Source organism: Amphiprion ocellaris, chromosome 5 (genome assembly GCF_022539595.1).
Source record: "Amphiprion ocellaris isolate individual 3 ecotype Okinawa chromosome 5, ASM2253959v1, whole genome shotgun sequence".
NCBI classification, from domain to species: domain Eukaryota; kingdom Metazoa; phylum Chordata; class Actinopteri; family Pomacentridae; genus Amphiprion; species Amphiprion ocellaris.
Window position 1 is genome coordinate 28,927,457 of NC_072770.1, and position 22,777 is coordinate 28,950,233.

A 22,777-nucleotide genomic window follows, 5' to 3' on the forward strand; every position below is an offset into this window, starting at 1 on the left:
ATATATATATATATATATATATATATATATATATATATATATATATATATATATATATATATATATATATATATATATATATGCATTAATTATACTTAATACTAAGTTTATGATTTGTACCTTGATTATAAAATGTTACCCACATAGTCACTGGTATCTAATGTCCTTGTAATGAACTTGAAAAATACAAGAATATAGGAAAATATGACTAAATGGCATTACATACACAAACTGAATATAATGTCGTAGCTATTATAGAAGCATTTTCTGCTCTGTAAAATGTTGCGACAAAACCTCGGGTCTCAAACATTGGAACGAGGTCCATTTTATAAAATAACCAGCAGCGTAGAGGTTTTCTATTTCAAAGAAGCTTGAAGACTAATCTAAAACAGATAAAACTGCAGTTTTAATCAACATCCACACATATCTTACACAGTCCATTCTAACGTTCATTGAAATGTTTATTAAATAAATGTGACACAACTTGCCCCTGTGCACAGAATTCAGACAAAACCTAGATACACTGAAACATGATTATATGTTTAGACTCCACACACACTGGGTTAACATTCATATTTATTCAGAGGTGTAGTAATCCTCGTGTGATACAGTGCTTAACAAAGTGCTGGGCATCATCTCAGCCTCCTTGTGTGACACGTTGCTGAGATAATGTCAAGTATTTGTTTTAAGGTAAGAAAACACTGGCGCTGCAAAACAGTGTGTAAAATTACAAATAATTCTGAGTTATGATGACATTTGAATGATGGTATCATCATATTTATGCCAAAACTGTACTGAATGACTGATTAGGCACTGCATGGTCACTACTTTTGTGCATTTTTCCAGTCATGGATTGCTGTCATCAAGTATGAACAGACCATATATTTGGATGAAGAGTTGAACAAGTGAGAAGCACAGAGAAAATAAATGTTGCTTTCGTCTGTGTCCATTAGAATATGCTGCACACATCCTGATTACAAAACTCCAAGATATCTGTTAGAAAGAGAAACAATATGAATATTAGTATTCTACTTATGCAAGAGTATAAATGCATATCTGACTTGTAGTCAGTCAGCCAGTGTGTTTGGTTGTAGTCATACCGGAGTGCGTGCAGTTGAAGACAGCCTCTACATGAGTGTAAAACTCCTCTCCAAGGATGGAGCGGTAATCCATGTGGCTTGTGTGGACGAAACACTGTGTCGCATCTTTAAACAGCAGATCACTTTCTCCATATTGCTGAGACTCAAAGAGGTTAAACTCTGGGTTCAGGTTGGCTGCCAAAGTTTCCTATAAGGTTAAAAGAAACAGTTTTAAAATAAACATCCACCTAAACACTCCCTGTGTTCTTTAGGTGTCTGTCCTGATTTACAGTGACGTGCACTAGATGAAGCAAAACAAGTGGATAGATGGCAACAATCATGCTGGCTTTGTGATTTCAATCATCTATTGGGCCCAACTAAACTAAACACAGCATAACAAGATATTCTTTGATGAGCGCAATCCTTGCTCACTGAAACATTCTGTCAATTTTGGAGTAATTTATTACACCAAGAGTCAAAAAGTTTTTTGTTTTTACTTCTCAAATGAGAAATCTGTTCAAGCCACAGCTTTAACAGATCCAGTACACTCAGTATTCAGAAAAAAAGTCTCCTGACTGTCCATTATGAACGCAGGGCAAGAAGAAATAGAAGGGGAGGGAAGATGGGAGGTAAGAGGGCAAGGAGAGCAAGAGGGACGGTAAATCTGGCACATGCTAACTACATTTTGAAATGTTTACTTGAGGTGCTACCATGCGATGTAAACTCTCCTTGTCTCACAATGTACAGTGCTGTTTTCCACGGCTGCCTTCCCCCTTTCATTCTCAGAAGCGCAGCATCGTCCCTATTTATCAAGCAGTCTGTCAGGACACTGAATAGGTAATCCTAACAGGATCCTAAAAAGTTCCACTTATTTTAAAACAAACTGACCTGTGACTTCATAAGGAAGTCGTACACTCGTGCTGTGAGCACTGGCCGTGTCATGATGGTGTTTGGTGGGATGACTCCTAGATTACAACTCTCCCACTCTGACAACGGGGCGCGACGACCATCACCACACAGCAGCTCCAAGTCCGATGATGTCCAAACCTCTGCCCAACCGGTGGAGCTCAGACCTGAAGCAATACATGACAACAGCGACATAATAAACATACAGTCAGGCAGTGTCATTGTGTATGTTTACGTCCACTCTTCATCTTGAATATCTCACTGAGGATGTTGGCCTGAAGGTTGTGCTGCTCAACAAAGGCCACATCACCGTAGCTTTTACCACTGGGATCTCCAACCAAGCACCTGTGTGTAATGAGTACAATTCAACTCAGTTTTATTTATATTGCACCATCTCATGTCATCTCAAGGCACTTGACATAGAAAAGGTGAAGACCTTATAAAAGTACAGAGAGAAATTCAACAAATCCAAACATTGCATCAGATTACTTTTGAGCAAGCACTTGGCAACAATGGGAAGAAAAGCATCATGGGTAAAGGATTAATCAGTCACTTCAGGCAAATTAGGTTTTTTTCCTCATTGATAGTTCTGGTTTTCTTTGCCCCCAGATATTTTAAAAATAATGTCTTTGAAAACTCTGTCTTCATTGTAACATAGTGGAAGTCATTATAAATGATACTGTGCTCTGTGGATTCTCATGTGTCCTGCTGCTTATTCTAACATATTTCAGCTAAATTAGTTTCATAGCCCACAAATGTATTGTCTTGATTCATTCTCACAGCTGTAGACAGTTGCACTTTAGTTGTACTTTTCTCCCCAGTAGATACAAACTTAGAGGTAAACTGGTGCATATACTGGAGCATTTAACAACCAAAATGCCAGATATTTCTCTTAGGTATTGGTGGAGACCAAAATAAAGGGAAAAGACAGAGAATATTGCATTTAAATTTGTTTGGTGACCAGAAATTAACTTCTCAGTGAATCCTAATATTGCTGTGTAACTCCTGGATGTCCAAATAACAGGTTATTTAAAAGGCTTAAAATGTGATATGTCGATGTTTGGTTTACTGCTGGCACCAAATAAATCAGGTTCAAATGCATTAGAGTGGCTGCAAATATCTTTAAACCAGGACAAATTAAACTAAAACTTTCTTAATGGCTGGATAGCTGTAAAAGTAATACTTATTCACAATTTGACTGAACCCTCTTTTTAAATCACAGATGAATGGAAAACTGTGGCTGAGGTAAGCCGCTGCACAAACCTTAAAGCCCCCATGTTGCCATAGTAACGCTCATTGTGGTTGTCAGCACAGCGTTTGGTCGCAGCCTCGCCTGTGCCTCCCATGCACACTTTGCAGAGATTCCCCAGAGATCCAGGAAGGCAGCCTTTCCAAAACACATCATTGTACACTGAGGAAACACAAGGAGGTAAACTGCAGTCACATGTGAGTTTTAATGCAACGCTTAAAATCACAAGCAGCCAACGGTATGGAGTACAAAGGTCAAGAGGTTGAGACCGGAGAAGAGATGTGATATATGTTAGTACAGTGCAGCAGGGCTTCATGTGAATTTTTGGAAACAGTACCTTGGTTTGGGTCACAGATTGAGCTGCTGTTGTGCTCCACACTTAACTGGTGTCTGGACGGCAGCAACCAGCCTGCAGGACTGTACATGTGTCCGTGACACGAGCGACGGCCTCCCAGGTTCCCAATGAAAATGTTCCTGCTGGAGCGCTTCGCCACAGCTAAAGCTGCTACCGAGGGCAAGACTGGGGAGAGAAACAGCGGTGGTTTGCAGTAAAGACAATGAAGGCAGCAGTAAGTTGACCATCAAGCTGCTTTTCTCTTCATCTTACCATCTGCCTCTAAGTGAGTCGATCCTGCAGCAGGGACACATTTTCTTCCTGAGAGATTTCAAGAAAGCAGAGTCCAAACTTATCGTTTTTTTAACTAATGAAGACTAGCATTGCAGTTAATCTAATAAGTGATCCAGTGGTTATTTTTATAGTTGACAATGTAGTTTCTAAAATATCTGAAAATAGCAGAAAACCTGTTTGAACTGAATTTTGAAAGCTGCAGACAGAACTGGCATCAGGAAATGACATACTTTCAGCCGATGACTGGATTTACCTCAAATAAAACATATTTTACTGACAGAATTACTTTTCAAAGGCATGTGTTTAAAAAAAAACACTGACAAACAAGGCTTCTACATTCAGTTTCAATGCCCGTTAGACTCAAAATAATTAGCTGAACAAACAACTGACAGAAAAATAATGAGCAACAATGTTAGTAATTTGTTAATTGAGTCATTTTTCAAGCAAAACACCAACATTTGCAGGTTGGAGTCTCTCAAACGTGTCAATTTGTTGCTCTTCTGTTTTATATGAATAAAAATCTAAAATAGTTGGGACTAAATATAACTTAAGTAATTTGTAGATGTCATCTTGGACTATGGGAAACTCAGATGGACACATTTCACTAGTTTCTGATAGTATACACACAAAACTATAAATAAATTAATTAGGAAAATCACCTGCAAATGAACTGAAAATCAAAATAATCATTAGTTGTAGCCATAACTACCATATTATTTGTACAGTGCTTTCCTCAATGCAGTCTAAAACCCCAAAACAATGAATTAACAGCTCTATAAAAAGTGAGAAAAGCAGCAAATTCTCATGTCTGAGACACTAAAAATAGATATTAGAAGCATTTTGCTTGACAAATGACTTGGATTACTCAAATATCGACATTGTTGGCTATCTGTTTTTTTGTTAGCCTCCTGCTCATTTAATTAGGCTACACAAATTCCATCACTCAATTAGTTTATTATGAATATAAGAAATTATCCAGCTTGATTTTGGAGTAGCTTTTTTGCTATTTATTTATACACTGTTACTCCACCAAGGAATGCAGCGGAGTTATGTGACAATCAGCGTATGTTTGTCTGTCCATCTGTTATTCCGTCTGTGCACAACATTGCTCAAAAAACGATTTGATGAAATTTTCAGGGAAGGTCAGAAATGACAAGGACCACCTGATTAGATTCTGGCAGTGATGCAGCTTATAGTCTGGATCCATGGATTTGTTAAAGATTTCTGTATCATTGCAAGATAGCAGCACGGCATCACTGTAACTATGACAACAAGTGAACACTACGTCAGCTGCCTACAGACGATCACATGATTACGATCCTACTACAAATCGACCGCTACGGACTTATCAGGACTTATCCGTGGAAAATGATGCAAGGAACAGCTGATTAAATTGTGGGGGTGTTTCCGAGTCCAATCAATTCCCACCGCTTGCTACATATTTTGGTCACGCAATTCGAGATCCGTACATAACATACACATGCATAACACACACCTGTGCTCAGCGCAAGGTCATTTTATTATGGGTACATCTATATTAAATAGCCACATTCTATGTTGCTGTGATTTCTAAAAAATAGTGCTGCGTTTCTGATGATGCCATATGGGGGAATGAACAGCCTTGGTGGAGCACTGTGCTCTCTGAGTGCTTTTCTTGTTAGTTTATGCAACAGTCTTACCATAATATTCTGTCACAACAGGAACAAGACCACATCTCCCTGCAATGAATGAGTGAGTTGCATCCAGTGACACAGCGTCCACCTCGTCCCTCTGTGGTGAAGGGACAGGTTGTTGGAGTTCGTACAACATTTATCTAAAGAGCGATGAAAATATTGACCTCTTGCAGTTTAGATGACTTACCTTAATTTTCTCAATACAGTCACGCATTGACACAGCTCTGACGCACACCAGCGGGTCTGACTTTATACTGAGAGCCCACTGCTCACATTTCTTCTGCTCTGCGTGGCTGATGCAGCACCATCGTACTACACTGTCCTCCAAGGAGCTTCCTGCGAACACACACAGGGCCAGTGGTGCTATGAAACCACAGCTTGAATATATGAATTAACATGTGGACATCAGTGAGTGTAAGCACCTTCATGGCCGAGACCTTTCAGCAGTGCAACATAATCCAGGCCTAACACCTGACTGACATCCATGTCATCTGGAAGAACAGCCAGTTTCTCTGTGACGTCTTTGAAGAGAAGGTCGTTCTCTCCAAAAGATGAGGAGTTGAAAAGTTGGAAGCGGTGCCTCTCTCTTCCTTGTTGGCCAAACAGCAGCTGAAGAATCATTAAAGAATTTTTCACTGAAGCAAAAGAACAGCTACAACAAAGTGAGTCACATGTGTGGGCAAAAAGTGAGAAAAACATACCTGCACAGTCGCTAGAAATTTGCGAACAACCTTGCGAAAATTGAGTCTGGTGACCATTCCTCCTCCTGGACCACGGCCCAGATTACACTGTCTGTAGTGGCTGAGAGGAGCCTGTGTGCCATCAGCGCACAGTAAACTGAACTCATCTTGCTCACTCTCTGACAGAAAGTAAAAAAGCAGAGAAAAGTAGATGCTACTGTAATTAAATAATGACGTTTGCCGTCACAAATGAAATGATTTTAAACTATGTTAACAGGGGTAATTTAATAAAAGCATATTGTAATATTGTTTTTATACATCATTGAATTGCCACTGTTTAGGTTTGATCTGCTTCATTTGGGTATCTCTGCTGAGTGCAAACTCTCATCTGCAGCAGCTGATATTCAGGTGAGACAACTGACTGGAGTTGGCTTTGTGTTGTGACGAAAAATACACTGTATTAAAAGATCATTTTCACTCTAATGTTGTCATATATTGTGTGCTTTCCCTTGTCTACACCCGCCACTTAGATCGACGACCCTGATTTGTAGCACAGGGTTTGGCATAAACACCAGTTGGGTGACTGCTGTATTGTATCTTGGAGAAGGCAGCGTGTTGAATCATTGATCTTCATCTGTTAAAGCAATAGCAGGAATCCACTGTGTGCAGCTTTTATACATTTTCTTATGCCGGCCTAAAAGTTAGCAGCTCAGTAGAAGGTAGGTTTTCACTTAAAAATGTTTCCCTCATATGCACAAATATTTGCACGCAGATCCCTCCAGAAGGATCTTATCAGTTGTGAAAATTACCATTTAGCTTCTTTAGGAATTTGAATTTGAGATTAAAAAAAACGGCAATAAGATAAAGTTGATCATCTAATAATATTGTTTGTCTTATTGTAATGTTTTGTTCTTGAATTTACAACCAAAAAGTGCCAGTTTCACCATACTGTTAACCTAACTTTGAAGGACACTACCTGCTATTTGTGTCTGTCTAGTAAATTTTGTACATTTTTGCCTTTATTGTACAGACAGACAGCAGGAAATATGAAGAGAGAATTATATGGGACGAACATAATCCGTGTCTTAAACCCCTTAAGCCACCAGGGTTATCCAGATCCAGGTTATTTACTGCAATAGAGCAAATGGAGTCAGACATTATAACATTAGATTATACTGCTCACCGTCGATGCTGTCAAGGGCCAAATGGTCCACAAATGCAACATCTCCTGCCCCCCTCCTGAGACATCTGTGGCATAGCAAAAGAGGCAAAAATAGCAATTCATTGACGTTTTTACTGCCGAGGCACATGTTTGAACTATATCAAACATTCTGACCTGAGGGCTCCCTGGTTGTTGTAGAAGGGCTCACTGTGGGACGTTTCGCAGTGGTAATTCTTCTGGCGAATGTAAGACTTCTGGCCTTGGCACAGAAAGCACAGAGGAGGCGCCATGGCAGCAGCTCCAGGAACACAGCTGGCACTGAAAAAGGTACTAACATCTGCCAGAGAGGAGAAAAACAAGTTAGGGGACTGAAGAAATACAGATCAGAAGTGAGAAAATGGAGAGATTAAGTTATATTGTTTTTACTAGCTTATTACCCTGACTTAGTGGCTGCTCTTTTGACCAACTCAGGTAGTTTCTGGACAGCAGGAAGCCGAGAGGAAGACTCCATCCAGCCGTCCATCGAACCCCACTGTGACAACTCTTGAGGCCCTGCAGGGATCGGATGTCCAAGCTGCTGTTTCTCACCACAGCCACAGACAGAATACAGCCTCCTGCAGATACACAGACACAGACCAGTGGATCGTGTCAGATCTTCATGATGAACAGACATGTTAAAGTTGATCATAAATGTGAAGTAAACCCACCGTCACTGTATATCTCCTTGGCAACGGCAACAAGGTCGAACTGCTTCACAGCAGAATAAACTTCCCCTGCATCTAAAGTCACAATATCAGCACGATTAGCCTGAAACAAAAGATTCAGAGAGTGAGCTGTAATTTATATTATGTAACTTTTCTTCCAGTGGTACGTATATTAATAGGAATTATGCTCTACTTTGGCTCTAATGCAGCTGCCTCTCTTTATCTGTAGTCACTCTGTGATGCTGAGCATTGTCCCACCCACAGCACTGATTGGTTACTTCACGTGATAACCAATCAACACTGTAGGATGAATGTTGAAAAGTTTATTTTAATTAAACACATGTAAAATCTAAATAAAGGCATTTCAATTAAGCTTTGTGTTGGAGTTGAGAAACTTCTTAATTTTTAGCTAAAATGTATATTGGATCCGAGTTATTGGTCTCCTTGATGACCAATAACTGATATCAACACTGAAAAAAAACCTGCTGGTTGATCCCTAATGTTTAACCAGTCATAGTTCATCTTTAGAGCAACATTTGAAATTCAATTCCACCTTACAGTGAGGTCAAACATCATATAATATTAACTAAATTAGTGTTTTAATTCATTTAGATTTCAACCTGGTAGTGTGGTTTTAATATTGTTAATTTGTTGATTTGTCTGTGTAGATTCTCACTCATTCAGGTCACAGTAATCCTCAGTGCTTCAGTAGGAAGTAACTGGACTTCTCGTTTAAGTTCTTAAAGATGTTTCACCTCTCATCCAACAAGCTTCTGACCGATGGGAAGTCCCAGGACATAATGTCACCCCTAAATCACATGGATCATGGCCCATAAACTACCTGAAATTTACTTGAATCAAAGAAATGAACAGTTGTGAAACTGCCAGGTGAGGGATGACTTAAGGTCACCATGTTTTATGATGTTGAAAATGAAAGCTACAAGATTTTATAGTTTTATGAGGGATGTCTTTAAGGAAACAGTAAATTCCAGTCACCTTTGCTTCCTGATTTTTATATTTCCTTGTTCAACCTTTGACACCTTCTGACTGCACAGCTTCCTTTAACCAGTTTGTCTGTGTTAAATCAAACAATATACACGTTTTATAATTTTGCTGTTGCTAAATATTAATTATATTCTTTTTTATGATAGAAGGCATTTCATGAACATTTCGAAACATATAATGGTAAATAGACATATCCAGCCTCTGCAGATGTTTATACTAAATAGCCCTCAGAGCTAAAACTGTGACATTTCATTTAAAAATTGCCCACCTTGATCCTGTCGATGCAGTCAGCCGTGCTTGACGCTCGTATGCAGGAGAGTCTAGCAAAAGCAGCCACGGCAGCTGGAGGCAGCACTGCAACCAGAGCTTTAGCTAGTTCTGCACACTTCCTCTGCTCAGGATCTGACACTGTGCACCATCGCATCTTCTTAGCTGAAGAACAGTTCAAATGGTCCAGGATTAGAGCAGTAATATGCATTTAGTTCTTTTAGTGGAGAATTCGGTTATTGGTTCTATTCCTTGTACAGGAGGCAGGTATTTAATGAATTTCTTTGTGCATTTATTTTTTAAAAGGAAATGTCAAGCAAAATTTCAGTACACTGAAAAGCTTTTACAATACATCAATGATCAGCTCTAATAAAAAGCTAGAAAGCAAAAGTTCCAACATGATGCCAGCAAACAAATGCCAACATGAACAAAGGGATGGACAGACTTAGAACATTCAACAACAAACTGGGGCTGAAGAGCAACATTAAATAACTGAACAATGACAATAAATAGACTTACTAGTAACAGCACTCACCCCTGACGCAGCAGACAAAGACAAAAATGAGTAAAATGGGATAAAGTCCCCGCATTCTGCTCTGCTGTAGATCAAAGATTCAGACAAATTTGTCTCATGCAGTCAGCACAGTGGAACACACAGCTGTCTCCTCTGTTAGTCCAAAATCCCCGATTTTCCGGCATAGATTTTCTAAAGAATTAGAGGCACTGGCGCTAACGGGGAAATGGAACACCTATTGCGCAAGGGCAGCTCCTCTGAAAACAGTAAAGTCACTTTTTGCACACATATGGAAAATATTTAGTACGCACCATCTGTCACAAGGACGACCCCTATCCAACGTTTCCGTCATTTTATAGTGGAGAGCTCCAGACTGCTCCGTGGTACTTGGTTTTTATGTTTTTGGATAAACGGAATCAATTTCAGGACGTTTAAAAAGAACCACCAGCATTGCAGCGGTGTTAAGATATCTGCTTTTCCTCACCAGCTGAGTGCAGTGAAGGTATAAAATTTAAGCAAGTTTTCAGCAAAATATGCATCTATTGAAGATGAAAATGCACCCATCCAGACAAGCAGCAGGTGTAACCACTTTGGCAGTGTGTGAGGATCTTCACTGTCATGTTGTAAGCACAGAGTTATTAATTTCCATCTCTCTTTCTTCTTGACACAGGAAATACACTCCTGAAGTGTGGAGGGCTGACTGTAAATGTTGGACTCTCTCTGTGTGCAGCAGCATCCCTGGTCTCCGTTTTTCCAGCTCGGTGGACAGTCTGTCGATGCGCTCTTCCAACTGTCAACATCAAAAACAACAACTGTGACACATTAACGGTATCATGCAGCATCTGTGATGTAATTCATCATCCCCTTATGTGACCCCTGTTTAACTTTTCACAGCCAGAGATTCAGTCAGGCTGCTGAGAAATGAATGCAAAGCTCAAGCCAACAGTGACAGTAACTTAGGAAGTCTAGCCTCACAATCAGAATGTGAGTATTTCTTTCTATAGTCAAAGAAATTTGGACAGTGTGCACATCTCCAACTACTCAGCAAGGTAACTTTCACTTCCCTGTGCTTTTTATAGACTCATTGTGTGTGCAGCATACAGTCAGAATGATGGAGAAAGCACAATTGTTGGCCGACTGCTTTATCAAAATATCCCTCTGTCTTGGATTTAAACCATAAAAACTCATCTCTGTATATGAAAATGACATATCTAGCAGTTGTTTTCAATTAAATTGTTTAGATGTAACTCTACACCACTGTTTCCTTTTAATGTGCAGATCACCCCTGTCTCATTCTCCACCCATGCCTCCAGCTCACCTATGACTCCACTCAAACACTGTAAAACTACTCTCCGCTATGCAATGTCAAGCTGTAATACCAGCATAATTCAGTCCACCGGAAACCAATTCTGAAAATTAACAATGACGTAAAAAAACACAACTGGCAATTTAACAGGACTGGTTCTTCAGGTTTGTAATGCATGAAACCCAAGTGGTGGGAATCTGTGCTCATTATACTGTTAGTACACTGCAGGTTCCAGGTGGAAATACAACAAAACTTTGTCTAGTCCCCCAAATTTCTGTGACCTGTAGTACTAAACCAAATCAACCATGAAACCTGTTACATTATCGTTATCAGGTGTGGTTATAAAAGGTTATGCACAATGCAGATTTTCTTAAATAACTGTACGATACATCAAATTTAAAGAAATTAAACTATCTTAGCTGAAAAACACCAATACTTGATCTGAGATCATGTTTTCAGATTAAGTATTAATGGTTTTAAGGGTAAGACAGTGATGCAGTGGTGAACACTGGTGTCTCTCATGTCTATCATGTCATTGTCTATCATGGAGGACACCTCCCACCCTCTGCAGGAAACAGTATCATCACTGGGCAGCTCCTTCAGTGACAGACTGCTTCACCCACAGTGTCTAAAGGAAAGATACCGCAGGTCCATCCTTCCTGCTGCAGTCAGACTTTACAATCAACCTGCTCCCAGTAGTTCAGTTCACCCACCTACAAACTGTGCAATAAAAAATGTACGAAATGATGCTGTGCAATTTCATAGGAATGTTGCTGTAAATATTGTATTTTTTTCTTCTAGAAGGAGAAAATATATCTGTGCACTGTGTGCATTGTGTGCTGCTCTCCTTTTTATTCTGTTCCATTTGCTGCTGTTACATTGTAAATTTCCCCGCTGTGGGATCAATAAAGGTTTAATCTATCTATCTATCTATCTATCTATCTATCTATCTATCTATCTATCTATCTATCTATCTATCTATCTATCTATCTATCTATCTATCTATCTATCTATCTATCTATCTATCTATCTATCTATCTATCTAATAGCTTGAAGGTTCTGAATTCAATGTTTTGGACAACCTTTGTTTGCTTGTTTTCTCTGTGTCTTCCTACAGTTCAAAGACATGTATGGCAGGTTAATTGGTGAATCTAAATTGGCTCTAGATGTGAGAATTAGCATGTACACTTGTCTGTCTCTTGGTAGCTCTGTGATGGAGTGGTGGCCTGTCCAGTGTTAGCATGGGCCAAGCGACTCCCTATAGGTTTGGGTAAGAATGTTGATTTGTTAAATACTTGAACACAACCAAGTTACTCGATTTATGTTCTTTTAGTTTCGTAGGAGCTTCAGTGAAAATCAACTGGACGTTTCCTGTAGGTTCTTGAAGATGATTCACTTCTCGTCCAAGAGAGGTAAAAATAAAGGTATAATAAAAAAAAATATACAGAATATATCCCTTTTGCGCCCTACAAGTTGTGTCCTTTTCCACAGTGTAAGCTGATCTGTTCCAACTCTGCAGTGTCTGGAATAGCATCCCCATCTTCCAGGCATGATATCCCGATTTTCCTAACTGGAACTCCGAATGGATGGCTGGTTATGTTCCTTTGGGAATCAAGAGAAAGAAAGACCTGACAGGATCTACAGTCAGCTTCAGTTCAGAAGAACTGAAGAAACCTCTTGGATGAGAGGTGAAACGTCATCGAGAACCTACAAGAGATGTCCAGTTGATTTCTACTGAAGCTTGTACAATTACCATAACCTGGATGACTGAGAATCTACACAGACATGCTCTTTTAGCTTGGTGATCAAGCCTAAACTCAAGCGCGAAATGAATCAAGCTTCAGATCGTCAACAATGACATTTGGGCTGCATCTTTTAAAAAAATGCATAAAACAGTGTCATCCCTGAATGCAGGTGCTAATAACTGTCCTTATGTGTTTTTACCTGTTTGCGATGTTTATAGGTGTTGTTTTCTATGTCTTTACCTCCTTTAACTCTTGACAAACTGCATTTTTTTCCATATGTTCGTCCTTTCCACTGGTCTGCAGCCAACTCTGTAATACCTCTTGCAGTTTTCGCCATGCCCTGAGTGCACAAACACAGTTAAACACCAGCCACTATGTAGACAGCATGTACAATCTAAAAGATTCAGATCTAAAAAGAAGAATGGAACAAATGTCACAGATTTGTACCGGAGTTGCTTTCTCTCCTGCAGGAAGCTCTTCATCTCTAGGCGAATGCTGAGAAGCTCTTTTGTCAGACCTGATGTTGCATCAGCTTCTACATGAGGAATCTCAGTTTCTCCACTGGAAGCCCTCACATGTATTTCTTTAAAAAGCATCACAACAGTTGTTTTCACGTTGGGGTGTGAAATGTTTTGTCTAATCAAGCTTAATAAGCTCATATTGAGAGGAAAGGTGCAGTTAACATACCTGGATGGGTTGATGAGTGGTGTTTAAATGAAGTGATAAACTGGTGAAAAGGCACAAGAGGAGCATCTCCAAGATCTGAGCTGCTGCCGTTCCCCAACTTAAGAAAGAAAACAAACATATGAAATAACCCAGGTCAAGTTATTTACTATAGCAATGAATACTTAGTGATATGTGTCAAAGTCAAACAAGTTATTATTACCGTATTCAGAGTCTCAGCAGTCATGAAAGCAGAAGGAGGTAAAAGGAGCTCTTGGTGTTGGGCTTCCTGAGGAGAGTCCAAGGTGGGCATGCAAGGTTCAGAGGAGGATACAGTAGATCTGAGGGGACTCTGATGTGTAGAGGTAACAGGGACTTTAGCAGGATGGAGGCAGGACGACAGTGCAAGACGGTCATCCTGTGAAGGAAACCTGAACTCAAACGAAGATGCCTCACTGCTGGTGCTGCCAGTTTGTTTCTGGGTGCTAAAAAAGAAGAATCAGTTAGTGCCTTATGCAGACTCGTAACACAACCCTTCACTTTAAGCTGATTCATGATATAAAATGTGTCTAATATTTAGAAAATAACATAATGTAGGTTACGTATGCACAGAAATGACAAAAAGTATTAATTTATTAACAACTGCTGTACCCTGTTGGTTCCAACGCTTTCACTGGCGATTCAAGGAGCTTCTGGTGGCGACGTGGCTGACGCCGAGGTGTTCTGTTAAGAACCCTGTAGAAAAAGACAAACTGTGTAAGACTTAGTCCATGTGTTGGACACACTGTCACAGCCTGTCAAACAGAAGCACACACTCACAGCTTGCTAAGCAGTTCATCTTCCGCTACGTGCTCTGCTGAGTCAGACGAGGATATGCTGTTCAGTGCAGGTGCAGTCAAACAGAAGGTCACGCTCTTTTTCGGTGGTTGCGCTCTGACCTCTCGCTCTCTTCGTGGTTTGCACAGCGCTCGCTGCTTCCACCGCATGGCACAACGTCTAACAACTCTCTGGAGACGTTGCGATCTCTGCAGGACACATGCGCATTTGATGAAATGAAATCTGATGTCTAAAAAAACTCACAGGAAACACAATAACTCACTTGCTCTTGGCTGCGTTGCGTGAGGCTCGTTGTGAGATCGCTCATATGAGCAGCGTATGTGAGGATGCATGTGACGCCCTCCCTCAGCAGCTGGTCTCTGTAGACCTGTGCAGCTCTGGCTGTTTGTTCTTGCTCCCTGTGCTGCTCTGTGACCCACAACCTCCAGCCATACAACACCTGCAGCAGATTCACAAAACAACATCTCAATAAATCCTGTCTGCAGCGCATACAGTGGTCAGTTTAGTAGTGAGAGAAGAATGCGGAGGCAGGTGTTACCTTGGCCTGCAGAGTCAGGGCCCAGTGCCAGAGAGCTCGTTCTGTCTGCTTAGCTTCCCTCCGTCTGTGCTGCAGCTGTTAGCAGGAAGAAAACCAAAGTTACAGCCAGTTTAACTGCACTAAATCAAACCACATACAGTACTGTGCAAATGTTGTGGCCACTTCAGATTCTTATCCAACACACATCACACAATAATATCAAAAAGGCATCCACATTCATTCTGTGGCATGACAACGACCCCACACAGAGTCCTAAAGAACTATCTTTGCCACAATAAACACATGGCGCACTGCAACCAATGGTAGGACCTCCACAGAGCCCTGATCTCAACATCATGGAGTCCGTCTGGGATTACATGAAGAGACTGAGATAGTCTGAACACATAAATTATCTATGGCAACTTCACCCAAGAGACTTGAACAACCCACCTGCAAAGGACCCTGAAAAACTGTGTAGTACCAAGAAGAACCAGTGCTGTTTTATAGCGAAAGGGTGCTCACACCAAATACTGACTTGATTAAACCTTGCCTGAAGTTCATTAATAAATAAATACTATTAATGATATTGCTTATAAAAGTATCCTCCCTTTACTATTGCAAAGTAATATCCACTCATAGTTGTGTTTCAAACAAAACATGGCTGATTCTGTCCTCTTCCAAAGTCAACATCAATTTTTATACAATAGTTTGTTCAAAATGTAAAAAAGAACATCAACAAACCTTCATTTTCCATTGTTCGTAATATGTCTGGTACATTTTTAATCTCAGTAACAAGATTCCTTGTCGTTTCATCACCTATGGAAAAAGGAATTTAATTTTTAAGAATTCATGTTACAGCATGATATTAACAGGTAAGGGATAATGAAAAGATAACCTTATTTTTCTGGTGCTGGTAGTGGTATCTGTTCCATGCTTTCAGAGTTTTAGACAGGAGTTTGGAATTGTGGTGCCGTCTGGCCTTTTCCATGCACATCCTCTCACTTCGAGCCTCCGCGGTTTGTTTCCGCCACTGTTTGAAAAACTGCAGCAGCTGCACTAAAAACAGAAAACATTAAGGTAAAAAGTGTACAACATTTCCGGTACACTTTGCTTGGCTTATCTTAATATCAGCATTCTGACTTAACAGCTCATTACTAACTGATAAATCTGTGACTAATGCTCAGAAAACTGTGATAAGTGCATGACATATGTTGCATTTGTCTTAAATTTCTTTGATCTCTGTCATTTGCACTTTCCTACTGTGGGTGTCTTGCACTGATTTATGAACTTTTAAAGTTTGGTTGTAAACAGTATGAGAGCAATTCATCCATCCATTATCTATACACCGCTTAATCCTCACTAGGGTCGCGGGGGGGTGCTGGAGTCTATCCCAGCTGACTCGGGCGAAGGCAGGGGACACCCTAGACAGATCACCAGTCTGTCGCAGGGCCACATACAAAGACAAACAATCACTCTCACATTCACACCTACGGGCAATTTAGAATGATCAATTAACCTCAGCATATTTTTGGACTGTGGGAGGAAGCCGGAGTACCCGGAGAAAACCCACGCATGCACAGGGAGAACATGCAAACTCCATGCAGAAAGATCCCGGGAAAGCCGGGACGTGAACCAGGGACCTTCTAGCTGCAAGGCGAAAGTGCTAACCACTACACCACTGTGCAGCCCGAGAGCAATTCAAACCACATTAAACAAATACTTGGTTACTATCAAGCTGCAAGAGTGAGAAAAATAGATGTACATTCTTGCTGTACCTTTGAGGAAGCCTTTTCAACACTTATGACATGTAAAAGGGACTTGACAAACAGCTGGAATATAAAAACCAAGGCAGGAGGAAGATTCTGCAAGTGTTCCTTTTGTACAATATCAATAAGTTGCCTTAGTTCATTGAATTTATCGAATGTACAATCAATCGCTCTGCACTCCAGCGTTTGTGTAGCAATATCTGTAAAGTATTTTTCATACAAATAAATGTCATGTTCCTCTCTGGTCTTATCTGCCTTCATCTCAGGTGGGCACGACTAAGACGCGAGAAGAGGAGGTGAGAAAAGGAATCAAGTTTGTACAAACTGAGGAATGAGAAGAGGGGACTGCAACCTGTATTTACCTTGATTTATAGAGCTCCGAGCCCTGCTCAGTGCTTCCTCCTGCTGGTGGTGTTTCAACACTGCACATTTAGTTACTTCTCTCCAAGCAAGAAACACCTTTAGAGATTCAATGTAAAGAAAGCAATCAGTAAAAACATTGACAAAGTGAGTAGCTGTGATGGTTTTAAAGATGAAGGCAGAAGACCGATTCATAACCTTAAGTTGAAGTCGGTGCTTAAAGTGGTTCTGTGCTTGTTGCTCTGCCACTCGGACCTCTGTCATCAGTGCTGCGTTTTCCCTCCACACAGCGAGAACTTGCCTGAGGAAACATGAATGAAACTGATGATGATGATGATGTAGATGTATAGTTTCTAAATAGAGAACTCTCAGCTGCTCAAGGAAGTTATATGTATTTGTGCTTATTACCTGAGGAAACGCTGCATTTGCTGCTTGTAAAGTTCCTCTGCATGGTCATACACATGAGACATCTGCAGATGGTGTTTCTGTAAAAACACAACGTGTAAGAACTTAAACACCATTTGCATCATGCCAAGCACATGATTCATGTGAATATATTGCCTGTAACTAATACTTATGTACCTTCCAGGCCACAAAGGAGTGTTTGAGAAGTTTAACTTCATGGTAATGCTGCATCTGCTCCAGCTTGTTTTTCTTCACCCTCTGGCTCTGAACAAACTGATAACACACAGTGGAGTGACTAACAAACACACACAAACCTGAAACAGACAACTGCTCATCTGATGTGTGTTGGTATGACATATCAAAGCTCTTCTCTCATCTCGACAGTGTACAGGTTTCCAGAGATGCTCAGCAGAATATTTATAAGATACAAGTTTCCAGATTTAAACAGTTCAGTTTTTGTCCTTTTTAATCTGAGGCCAAAAGCACTGATGCTTTACAGTTTATAAACTCTATGAACAGATGGTGTGCAGACTAGATAGGACGAAGACTAAAAAAAAGCACCTTTTTCCATTTTTCTACAGCCCATCTCATGCAGCGCAGGTCATCCTGATGGCAGGCCTGCTGCTCTCGGTGTCTCCTGACATGAAAACAACAAATATATTAGCAAATAACGCTGTAAGTTCACAGCTGAGATGTACTGACAATCCCAGCAGATCTGTTTGCTTCACCTTTCTCGTATCTCAGCGCTGTTGTCCTTCCACTGGGTCATCGTCTTCTGGAGAAGTCTGTGCAGGTACAGGTGTTGTGAAGCCTCCTGCTTCTCCGCCTCTTTCACCTGTTGTTGTGTGCGGTGTCTCCATCGAGCCCAGGCTCTCTGCATGTGACATCGTTCCTCGTGAAGAATTGCCTGGAAAAAAAATATTATGCGTGTGTTGCACAGCTGCGGTCTTAATCGACAACACAGTTTTCATGTGAAGCTGACATACCATCCGCTCAGAAAGCATTTCCTCCTTGTGCTTCTCTGACCGTCCCCACCAGGTGTAAAACACCCAAGAGTACCGACGCTGTCTGACAAACAAATCATGGAGAGACAACGCATAGGTCAGCCTGCTGAGTTTACAACATGTTTAAAAGTCCAGGGGAAAAAGGTGGTAACTCACCGATTGTAGACTTCAGCTCTGTGTTTTCTCCGTTTATGCAGTCGTCTCTGCAGAGTGAACTCGACCCATGACTTGAAACACCGAGGTAACGTGCGGTCTACAAACCAAATGTCTGCACGAAGCTCCAATTCCTATAGAAAAACAAGTCTTTGAGTCAAATAACATCAAACAGCTCATATTTTAAACTACTCTTTGCCTAAATATCAAAGGATTTAATTAACTGTGTTCTTATGCTCCTAGACTTTTCACTTAAAGTTCGCATATTGTGTCCTCTTTCAACAAACCGATGCAAGTCTCACATGTCCCCAGAAGGTGATCAAATTTTAGCTTAAAATACGGCTACGGTGGTATATTTCACTGTGACTGTATAATCCCTGGTTTTAGTCCTGTTTTAAATGAGCTATTTCAGTGTTTGTAGTTTTAAGTGCCGCTGGGCTGGTCTAAAGGAATCCCAGCTGTCTTCATGTTCTCACAGCTTATATTTTACTCCTCCGCATTTTTCGAACGCACAAACCACAATAAAAAAGGATTTTCACCATATGGGACGTTCACAGAAATTCCTTTTTGGCAGATAAACATCTTTTCTTCTCATCTATAGAAATGCATCCTTGTCTTTGCTTTGTTGCTTTGGATGTAAAAATACCTGCATGTGTCTCTGGTCAGCAAGTTTCTCTCTCCAGTGTTGAAAACAGCTGCTCAACAGCAAAACACTTCAGCGATTAAAAAAAAAACAACAAAAAAACAGGTTATGTCAAAATTTAGATTGGAATTGTGCAGACAAAAGAAGCAATATGCAGTATATTTGTAGCTTAGATGCTACAAAGTAGAGCACTTAATAAAAGCACCTGTAGTTAGTCTGAGCCATCTCTGTGAGCGGTTGAAAACTCTGGTCTTCAGCTTCCTCCAGACGGCCCTGCCATAATTTCCAGTACCTGCTCATCATCTACAAAAAGCACAAACATCAACCCTCCAGATGCTTTCCAAACTTCACGGAGAAAAACTGTAAATGACACTGTAGTGTGAAGATCATAGTGTGCTCATTAATTACTGTTTGCTGTCGATGCTGAACAGCCATGTTGTTGTTCAGTCTGTATGCTTTGTTCTGCATGGCATTAAGAGAAAAGCCCCGCAATCCAGCACGCTGCAACAAGAACACATAGTGATCAATACATGATATAACCATGGTCTCCACTTATTTGTTTGCTTTATTCAGTGTGTGCTTGTTTGTTTGTTACCAGTAATTGATGTTGGAGATGCTGAGTTGCTATCTGGTTTCTTTCAGCCTCTTCTCTGCAGAATGTCATGTCTTCTAAGGAGCTCAGGAATCAAATAACAATTGTCAGAACTAACTAACCTTTTGTAGACTGTGGGGTTCTATAGCAGTTATAAAAACTGAAGTTAAGTGTATTTAATGCATGGATTAGGATACAAGCTCTCCAGCGTGCCAGTGCTCGGCGCTGGACGCTCTGTATGGCCAAATGTTCTGCCACTTGCAAACGGGTCTCTTTGGACTGTTTGTCTTCCAGTGCGCTGCTCCATTTACTCCAACACTTTCGCAAAAGGTGGAAACAACAGACTTGCTGAGCCACAGCTAAGAAAAACACAAACAAATACAACTGTAAGAAACAAATGAAGTTTTACACGTGAAAAAGCAGATAAAAATTCAGGTATAGGAACATGAAGCCACACGGACAGTTCGTATTGACCTTGTTTTGTCTTTTTGGTCTGGCAACAGGAGATATAATTTATCCACTGAGTCAATGTTCTTCTTTTCAGAGTTCGGTTGAAGTGAAGTGCAGCTTTGGATTCTTTGTCTTTCTGATGACGAGCAGCTGAGTGCATTTCTTTCCATTTAAGCCAAGCCTTTGACAAGACATAGAAAGCCCAAAAATATTAGAAAAATACAAGTGAGATCAGCAATCATAGCTCATAAAGTTGGCAATGTGTGATTTATAGGCGTGTTGGACAGAACTGTAGCTAACAGTTGTTTTCACTGTCAGGTAATCTGTTGATTATTGTCTTGATTCATTTTAATCAAATGTCTTGCTTCATTCACAATCCAAAGATATTCAGTTTAGTATCATAGGAGAGTAGAGAAACCAGAAGATATTGTAATTTAAGGAGCTGAAATCAGAGAATTTCTATTTTTTTCCTTAAAAATTACTGTAAAAATAGTTGCTGATTATAGTATTCAAGTGAAGGTTGCAGTGTTAATGTTAGTGTTAACGTCTTTACCCTCTTCTGTGAGGTCAGTGTTCTCCTGTTCAGAACTTTTTCCTCTATAGTATAAAGGTCTTGATGCTGCTGTAGCCTCATCTGCCAAATGCTCCACACTGAACTAAAAAAACACAACAGAGTTAAAACCAGGAATATGCTCTAGACTATGAGCAAATATGGAAAGATTTAGTAAATACAATCCCCTCACTGCATAGTTGAGAGCCTGCTGTGCTCAAGAGCTGATTCAAGCATTTTGTTCTTCATTCTCCTCATCTCTGTGAAAACCTCCCATCTGTCCCAAACCAGACGCATCCGTTGCTTGTCAGCTGATTAAAGAAGCAAAGTGATTCATGGCGCACCATCTGCCTTTGATATCTCACAAAACATGTGGCTTGAAGGCTAGCAAGACTCTCATTCTGTGTGTTAAAATCATACCAAACGCTTGAGCATGCTGCACTTTAGCCTTCTTTTCCCTCTGCAATGATATAAACTTTCGCCAACTGTTAAATGTCCAGTTATACAGGTAATACCTAAAACACATATAACATCAGAAGCACACATAACCAGCCTTCAGTGACGAACATAGTGAGCTACAAGACCGTAAAATGTTGTATAATGTCCTGTAGCGACCTGTAGTGACACTCGGCCCGCAGTGTGAGACTCCACTCCCTCCTGGACGCCCACCACTCATCTCTCCATCCTTCAAAGGCTCGTCTCAGGACCACACTGTTATAGTAGAGCCTGCAACACACAACATTAGTTTTAATTTAAGAGCAGGTGGAACATTTAAAGTGACAAAAAGACCATGATCCTAGCTTTAACAACACACATATTTATACGTCTCGTTTCATGTATCATATTACTTGGCTTCATGAGGAAGAATTCGACCAAAGGTGTTCCGTATCCATATCTTCAGAAACTTCCTTGCCAAGTGCCTGCAGAAGTTAAACTTAAGTTAGACTAAGTCATATATGACCCAAGCAGTAAGATAAAATTTGGTAACTAAAGTGTCTCAGTACCTTATTCGCAGCTCTTTGAGTCTTCCACCTTTATTCCAGCTGTATCCAACTCTGTAAGGAACCTTCCTGGTGGGAACTTTGCGCACTCGTTTTGTTTCACCAACACTTGTGATGCTGCTTGGTCGAGGTCTTAGTGAATCTGAACTTCTGGCGTTACTTTGCATTATACCAAGTCAAACCACTACTTTACTGTTCAGTACAATCACAGGATCGTTTGTAAAATAAAAGCACCAAAGGCCAACACTTTCAAGATCTCAGTATCCAACTAAACACCAATATGCTTCTTCAGTGCACAATAGGTCACAAATCGTCGCGCGTTTGTTTTTCCCGGTCACGTGAACGCCGCTGTGACACCGTCACCGCCGTGTTGTCAACGGCAACAACCTGCGCCGACGCTCTGCGCAGTAGAGACTGTTGAGTTCTGGCTGTAGCGGTTGTAGGGTTAAATCTTATACACCATTTAATATTCTGGTCAGGTTTAAACTAATGCAGCGGTTATAATACATTTCACTTTATGGCAGTTTCAATTGTTGTGCGCCTACTCCAATACGGTGAGCTACAACGCAACTAGGTCCTCTCAAGGTAAGGGTGACACGCCATGTCAGACCCGGACCTTCCATGAGGGCGGGGACTCGATTTTCACAAAGAAGAATCGAGAGACCGCTATGCAGGAGACCAAATCGAGCATACCCCAAGACAATCAGTAGCTGCCCCAAATAATGCCTTTAAAATGTTCCAAGTTTAGCATAAATTATATTCTCATTAAGCCAGTTAGATTTTTACCATAGTTTTGTAGCTTCACGTAATTTCATTAATAGCGAAATGTGTTTTTTATATAAAGATTTAAGTATTAAAACACAATATCGCCAACACACACCAGCCTATTTAAAATTCTACAAAGGCGCGGCGGGCACA

The 22,777-nt window shown here is 40.5% G+C and overlaps 2 protein-coding genes across 3 annotated transcripts; both read right to left on the reverse strand.

The window, feature by feature from the left end:
- Positions 1–448: 448 nt before the first annotated feature.
- sxph (saxiphilin) lies at positions 449–10,030 on the reverse strand. The gene is made up of 17 exons (XM_023280293.3): positions 9,889–10,030; positions 9,355–9,518; positions 8,085–8,184; positions 7,815–7,991; positions 7,552–7,714; positions 7,399–7,463; positions 6,237–6,394; positions 5,958–6,144; positions 5,723–5,871; positions 5,542–5,632; positions 3,842–3,889; positions 3,572–3,754; positions 3,249–3,396; positions 2,248–2,330; positions 1,968–2,152; positions 1,101–1,287; positions 449–993 (listed from the first exon to the last, which is right to left on the reverse strand). The coding sequence occupies exons 1-17, from the start codon at positions 9,941–9,943 to the stop codon at positions 950–952; spliced, it is 2,187 nt and encodes a 728-aa protein (XP_023136061.1). The 5' UTR covers positions 9,944–10,030; the 3' UTR covers positions 449–949.
- On the reverse strand, positions 9,624–22,436 carry sfi1 (SFI1 centrin binding protein). Of its 2 annotated transcripts, XM_023280284.3 has the most exons (31): positions 21,863–22,436; positions 21,707–21,778; positions 21,474–21,584; positions 21,279–21,373; positions 21,052–21,169; positions 20,862–20,964; positions 20,333–20,489; positions 20,056–20,217; positions 19,862–19,932; positions 19,675–19,767; positions 19,472–19,569; positions 19,270–19,336; positions 18,627–18,757; positions 18,453–18,534; positions 18,195–18,373; positions 18,028–18,103; positions 17,644–17,739; positions 17,470–17,546; positions 17,260–17,362; positions 17,064–17,160; positions 15,831–15,991; positions 15,677–15,751; positions 14,957–15,031; positions 14,681–14,857; positions 14,401–14,606; positions 14,233–14,316; positions 13,805–14,066; positions 13,606–13,702; positions 13,366–13,501; positions 13,159–13,258; positions 9,624–10,657 (listed from the first exon to the last, which is right to left on the reverse strand). In XM_023280284.3, the coding sequence occupies exons 1-31, from the start codon at positions 22,024–22,026 to the stop codon at positions 10,484–10,486; spliced, it is 3,699 nt and encodes a 1,232-aa protein (XP_023136052.1). In that variant the 5' UTR covers positions 22,027–22,436; the 3' UTR covers positions 9,624–10,483. The 2 variants fall into 2 exon arrangements, with proteins under 2 accessions (XP_023136052.1, XP_035808744.1); XM_035952851.2 differs by lacking the exon at positions 21,279–21,373 and having other exon boundaries at positions 21,863–21,931.
- Positions 22,437–22,777: the final 341 nt, after the last annotated feature.